Source organism: Lipotes vexillifer, unplaced genomic scaffold (genome assembly GCF_000442215.2).
Source record: "Lipotes vexillifer unplaced genomic scaffold, Lipotes_vexillifer_v1.1 scaffold35, whole genome shotgun sequence".
NCBI lineage: Eukaryota > Metazoa > Chordata > Mammalia > Artiodactyla > Lipotidae > Lipotes > Lipotes vexillifer.
In genome coordinates, this window is record NW_006780561.1 from 862008 (window position 1) to 869188 (window position 7181).

The 7181-nt window shown below is 33.7% G+C and overlaps 1 protein-coding gene across 1 annotated transcript in view; it reads left to right on the forward strand.

Moving 5' to 3' along the window:
• Nucleotides 1-6752, forward strand: part of CUNH8orf89 (chromosome unknown C8orf89 homolog) — a 28681-nt gene extending 21929 nt beyond the window's left edge. The window contains exon 5 of the mRNA XM_007453719.1: nucleotides 6563-6752. Within this exon, the coding sequence (XP_007453781.1) occupies nucleotides 6563-6752 (190 nt within the window). The remainder of the gene's footprint in view (nucleotides 1-6562) is intronic.
• The last annotated feature ends 429 nt before the right edge of the window (nucleotides 6753-7181 follow it).

A 7181-nucleotide genomic window follows, 5' to 3' on the forward strand; every position in this document is an offset into this window, starting at 1 on the left:
GGGGCACGAACCCGCGTCCCCTACATCGGCAGGCGGACTCTCAACCACTGCGCCACCAGGGAAGCCCTGATGTAAATTTTGAAAGGATCATGTGGTCACACCTTTCAAAAAACTGGCCCAGAGAACTTCCATCTCTGATTATGATGGAATAACTTATATCAGACCAACTTTACTACCAAGAATTCGCATAAGAGCTAATCATAAAAAATAATTTAGGGCTTCCCTGGTGGCGCAGTGGTTGAGAGTCTGCCTGCCGATGCAGGGGACACGGGTTTGTGCCCCGGTCCGGGAAGATCCCACATGCCGCGGAGCAGCTGGGCCCGTGAGCCATGGCCGCTGAGCCTGTGCGTCTGGAGCCTGTGCTCCGCAACGGGAGAGGCCACAACAGTGAGAGGCCTGCATACCACAAAATAAGTAAATAAATAAAAATAATAATTTAAATATATTTTATGATATATAAAATAAGTATAAAAGTAATATATTACATAGATATTATACAATAAAAACATTTAAAAAAAATATAAAATAATAAAAGTATTTAAAAAAAATGTTTTAAGTTGTCAAGAGCAATCATTTCCAACTCAAAAGGCTGAGATTCTGAAGGAATAAGTGCAGAGAACTGAGCCCAAATATCTGTGAGTGAATTCCCCAACAGGTGTTTGCCTGTTTCTAAGTGACATGTATGCTGGGTAATATTTTAGGACATGAAGCAGAAAATAGCTTCTTGGAGGCTAAAGGACTGAGCAGAGATTTCAGTAACTTAGCATTTGCCGGGGAGACAGAGGTGGGAGTTGAAGGTAGTTTAAGGCTTGCCAAGATGGAAAGCCCTTGGCAAAGACAAGCTTTCAGTTGAAACTGTAATAACGGCATACAATAGACTAGCTTTTAAAAAAGCCTAAAACCCCATTTTTTTTGACATTTGGCATGCTATTTATTTCATCTTTAGCTCATCCTTTTACACTTTCTATTTATTGTGTTAAAACCCAGTTTTGACTGGATTAAAGTGATATGCCTACCAGAAGAAAGTTAAATTTTCTTTGGAAAACTATAAGATAAACCAGAGCCTTACAGGTTTGTGTACACAGTCTCAAGCATTCAATCAAAACTTACCAGACATTAAAAGAAATACACCTTGGACTTCCCTGGTGGCGCAGTGGTTAAGAATCCATCTGCCAATGCGGGAGACATGGGTTCGAGCCCTGGTCTGGGAAGATCCCACATGCCGCAAAGCCACTAAGCCCGTGTACCACAAATATTGATCCTGCATGCCACAATTACTGAAGCCTGCGCACCTAGAGCCTGTGCTCCACAACAAGAGAAACCACTGAAATGAGAAGGCTACACACTGCAACGAAGAGTAGCCACCACTCGCCACAACTAGAGAAAGCCCACATGCAGCAATGAAGACCTAATGCAGCCATAAATAAGTAAGTAAATAAATAAATTTTAAAAAGTACAACTTATCAGGCATAAAAGAATGACAAAAACCAAGAGAAGAAACAGACAACATCAGCAGACCTACAAAAGATCCAAATAGGCATTATTTGACAGGGATTTAAAAAACTATATTTAATATATTCAAGATAATAGAGAAAATGATGAAAAATTATATCAGAGAATTAGAATCTATAAAAAATAGAAATTATTGAGCTGAAAAATACAATAGATTTAACAGATGATAGGGCATAGGCAACAAAAGCAAAATAAACAAGTAGGATATATCAAACCTACAGGCTTTTGAACAGCAAAAGGAAACAATTAACAAAATGAAAAGGCAGCATATGGAATGGGAGAAAATATTTGCAAACCATATATTTTATAAGGGGTTAATATCCAAAATATATAAGGAACTCCTACAACTCAATAGCAAAAAACCAAATAACCCAATTTAAAAGTGGGCAAAGGACCTAAGTAGACATTTTTTCAAAGAAGACATACAAATGGTAGTAGATACAGGAAAAGATGCATAACATCACTTGTCATCAGGGAAATGCAAATTAAAATGTAGAAAATAAAAGGAAGAAATAATAAAGAGCAGAAATCAATGAAGTAGAAAACAAATATTCAGTAGAGAAAATCAACAGAGCCAAAAGTTAGTTTTTTGAAAATGTGAATAAAATTGATAAATATGTAGCAAGTCAGATGAGAGAGAGACAGAGAGAAAGAGACAGAGAGAGAGAGAAATTACCAATATTATATAAGAAAAGAGAAAACACAACTTAGAATTGACACAGAATTGACACTGGTGAATTCTTCCAACATTAAAAAAAAAAAAAAAAAAAAGCTATGTTACGTAAATTATTCCAGAAAATAGGAAAAGAGGGAACACTTAAAGACCCATTTTATGAGGTCTCTAACCTTGATTCTAAAACCTAGCTTTGACGTTATAAGAAAGTAAAATTATAGACCAACTTTTCCTATAAAATAGAAGTAAAAATTCTAAACAAGACGCTACCAATTCAAATTCAGCGATATATAAGAAGGATAATGCAGCACAATCATATCAGATTTACATAAGGCATGCGAGATTGATTTAACGTTAGAAAAGCAATCGGTGTCATTCATCTTATTAATAGAATAAAGGAGAAATCTCATACGTTCACTTTAATAATTGCAAAAGATATTTTAATGAAATTCTATATTCATGATTAAAAATATTTTTAGCAAACTATGAGAAGGGAACTTTCCTAACTTGATACAGATGATCTTTTTTAAAAATCCTACAGTAAACAGTATACTCTTAAACAATTAATGGGTCAAAGAAGAAATCACAAGGGAATTTAGAAAATATCTGGGGACAAATGAAAACAGAAATACAACATACCTATAGATTGCAGCAAAAGCAGTGCTAAGAGAGAAATTTATGGTAAACACATAAAAAAAGGAAAAAGATTTTGAATGAACAACATAAACTTATACCTCAAGGAACTAGAAAAAGAAGAATAAACTAAGCCCAAACTTACAAGAAGGAAGGAAATAATAAGATTAGAGAAGAGATAAATGAAATAGAGAACAGAAAACAAATCAACAGAATGAAGATTTAGTTTTTAGAAAAGATCAGCAAAGTTGACAAATGCTTGGTTAGACTAAGAAAAAAAGCAGAGAAGACTCAAATAGCTAAAATTGGGAATGGAAGAGGAGACATTATAACTGATCACAGAAATAAAAAGGATTATAAGAGGCTACTGTGAACAATTATATGTCAACAAATGGGGTAACCTAGAAAAAAATGGATAAATGTATAGAAATATACAACCTACCAAGATTAAATCATGAACAAATAAAAAACTGAACAGACCTATAACTAGTGAGGAGATTGAAGCAGTTATCAAAAACATCCCAACAAAAACAAAAAAGCCCAGAAATCTAGGGTAAGAGGATTATAATTTAAAGATGACCAGAAAGTTGCACATTTGCTCATATCTTATTGGTTCATACTTATTAACAAAGCTCTACTTAGCTCTGAAGCAAGCTGAGAAATGTAATCTCTACCTGGATGACCTTGTGCTCAGTAAAATTCTGTTTTGGAAGAAGTTTTGAAAAGATCATTAGTAGTCTGCCATAATTCTTTTTTTTTTTGCGGTACGCAGGCCTCTCACTGCTGTGGCCTCTCCCGTTGCGGAGCACAGGCTCCGGACGCGCAGGCTCAGCGGCCATGGCTCACGGCCCCAGCTGCTCCGTGGCATGTGGGATCTTCCCGGACCGGGGCACGAACCCGTGTCCCCTGCATCGGTAGGCGGACTCTCAACCACTGTGCCACCAGGGAAGCCCCATAATTCTTTTATAATTAAAATTTCTAACATTCTATTACAGATATTTGGAAATATAGTTAATTTTTGCAATTTGATCCACATTGCTAAAGTCCCTTATTATTTCTTGATAAATATTATACATTTTATACTGTGTATACATACATATTATATATGATATATATAAATTTTTGAGTTCTCTACGTAGATTATCATAATCATATGTGAATAATGTCAGTGTTATTCTTTCTTTCCAAATCCTATGCCTTTATTTTTCTGATTTTTCTAAGCTGGCTAGAACCACCAATACAATAGTGAAGAGAAATGAAAAGTCGGCATCTTTGACTTGTTTCTGATTTTAAAGGAAATGCTTTTAATGTCATCTCATAAAGAATGATGCTTGATGTATGTTTTGGGTAGATATCCTTTATCAAGGTAAAGAAGTTCCCTTTAACTTTAATTTGCTGAGAGTTTTGTTTTTTGTTTGTTTTTTGTGGGTTTTTTTGTATTTTTTAAAATATAAATGAAAGTTTAATTTTATCAAACATTTTTCTGAATGTGATTTTTTGTTTAATTTTTTAAAATAAATTTCTCATATTTTAAAAAATATTTATTTGGCTGTGCAGGGTCTTAGTTGCAGCATGTGGGATCTTTTTAGTTGCGGCATGCGAACTCTTAGCTGCAGCATGTGGGCTCTAGTTCCCTTACCAGGGATCGAATCCGGTCCCCCTGCATTGCGAGCGTGGAGTCTTAGCCATTGGACCACCAGGAAAGTCCCCTGTTTAATTTTCTAATGTGGAGAATAACATTTGTAGATTTTGTAATGTTAAGCCACTCTTACATTCCTTGGATACCCCCACTGAAGGCATGATGTATTATCTCTTTTTGTGTACTGCCATATTTAATATGCTAATATTTTATTGGGTTTTAAAATCTATGTTGATGAGTGAGCTTACCACTAATTTTCCTTTCTGTCCTCTCCTTGTCTGGATTCAGTGTCAACACTGTAATGGCCTCATGGAATGAACTGGGGAGTATTCTGCTTTTTCTATTCTCTGAAGGATATGACCTAAAATTGGAATGATCTCTCTCTTGAAAGTCTGATAGAGTTCATTTGTAAAATCACTTGGATCACTTGTTTTCTTTGGAGGAATCTTTTAATATTAATTCGGTTATTTTAATTTTAGGACTCTTAAGGCATTCTAATTCTCCTTCCATCAATTTTGGTAAAGTTATATCTTCTAGAATGTTTTGCATTTTGTCTAAGTTTTCAAATTTATTGGCATAAAGTTTAGTCTTTGATCTACCTATACTTCTCATATTATTTATTTGGGCCTTGTGTCTTTTTTTTAAATTAATCTAACTGGAAGTTTTCCTTTATTATTAGTCTTTTCAGTGAAGAACTCTTGTCTTTTTAAAAATCTTTCCAGTTGTAAGTTTGTTTTCTACTTCATTGATTTCTCCCCTTTCCTGTATTGTCTTCCATGTTCTTTGCGTTATTCTTTTCCTAACGTACATCTTATACCTAGCTTACTAATTTTCAGTCTTCTTTTCTAACACAGGAATTTTAGGATATAAACCCCTCTATGTACAACTTTTGTTGCATCACACAAGTTTTGTAATATTTTCTTTATCATTTTGTTACAAGTATTTTTAATGTTTATTACAATGTCTTTTTTTGATGGATGAATAATTTAGAATGTGTGTATACATTTCTAAATATTTGAGAATTTTAAGACTTATTATTAACAACTTCCAACTTAATTGTATTGGTCTGTATGATACCAATTCTTTAAAGTTTTTTGAGGTTTGCTTAATGCTTAGAATCTAGTTATTTTGTAGCCAGAGAGTCTAAGTGTCAAGTCCATCTTACTGCTAAGAACTGGAATCCTGATTGATTCTTCCCTTCTACTCTCGGTCTGAAATTCCCACTCTCATTACACACCCATATAAAACAAAACAAACAAAAATACCGACCACATTGGAGAATTGAGGTCAATTTTTATTTTTGGCACGTGAAACTGAAGTTAAACAATAGTATTTTAAAGCAATATGGATCAGTGTATTATTTTCAAAGCCTTGTATGCTTCTAAATAAAAGTATTTATACATATTACATATTTAGGGCAATATTTGTGATTACATGGGAACTCCGAATTGATGCATCTGGGTTTAAATCTTGTCTCTAACAATGTCTAAACTCTTTTTTAAATATGTAATCCAAGATAGTACTAGTTACTTACTTCATAGTATTGTTGTGTGGATGTATAGATGAAAAATACTTGAAACAGAGAGATCATTCAATAACTGTTATCTGTTATTATTGTTATTACTATCCTTCAAAACAGAAGCTTGATTAATGCTGTTTCAGTTAGTGAGTGACTTATTTTACTTTATAATTTTACTCTTTTACCTCAATGTTTATGAGAAATCGTTTTGTTTGGACACAGTAACTTGATAAACATGTAGGTATGAAATGAGTTATTTATGGAGATCATGCCTTTTATTTTGGAATAAATTCCACAGCCATCCCATGTTTTAAGAAGGACATGACAGACTCAGATTTAGTTTTATATCATTAAATATAAACATTAAGCATTTTTTAGTTAAATATTTTTTGAGATGACTTGCCATCCCAGTCACTTAAGAAAGTTAAGTAGCTTTCATTTCTACTTCAAAGAATGTGTTATATGAAGAGCTAGTGGTGTTTAATGGTGATTTGAGGAACAGATATTTGGTGTATACTCTTTTAGAGAATATCATTCATGTGTGCTTAATTTAATTGTAATAACAGTTTGGGGGTTTTTTCTTTACAGGTTCTGGCTTCAGCGATCCTCTCACTGGAGCACCATCTCAGTACTTACAGAGACTTTCTAAAATGGCCATTTTGGAGTATGATACCATTCGTCAAGAAACAACCAGAAAATTTAAAAAGAGCAAAGAAACAAGAGCTTTGAGACGGCTGATTATCCTTTTGTGTGATGCTTTCTTCACCGACTTCTAAGGTTTGTCTTTTTCCTTTCTTTTCCTTTTTTCTTTTCTTTTTTGATATATGATATGACGTGCAGTGATTTACATACAATGGAAATGTAAATAGGAAACAAATATTTTCTGTTATATATGGCATATGTTGTATTTTGTTAATCTTACAGACATTTAAGTTATTATTTATACAGTTTATATATGGGGACATAAGCATAAGAAAAATTATATTCTATGAATTTTATGCACATTGGTTGTATCTTTTGATTCAATTTGATAAATGTTTTTGAGTATCTGTACAATGACGTTTGCTAGGAGCTGCAGGAGATTCAAGAATGAGTCCACATTGTTAGGGTTAGAAGGCTCCCAATGAGTACCCCTTCTTTTCCCTGCTTGAGCTTGAAAGCAGTTGTGAGATAAGTATTCAAGCAGATGAAAATGAAAATATTAG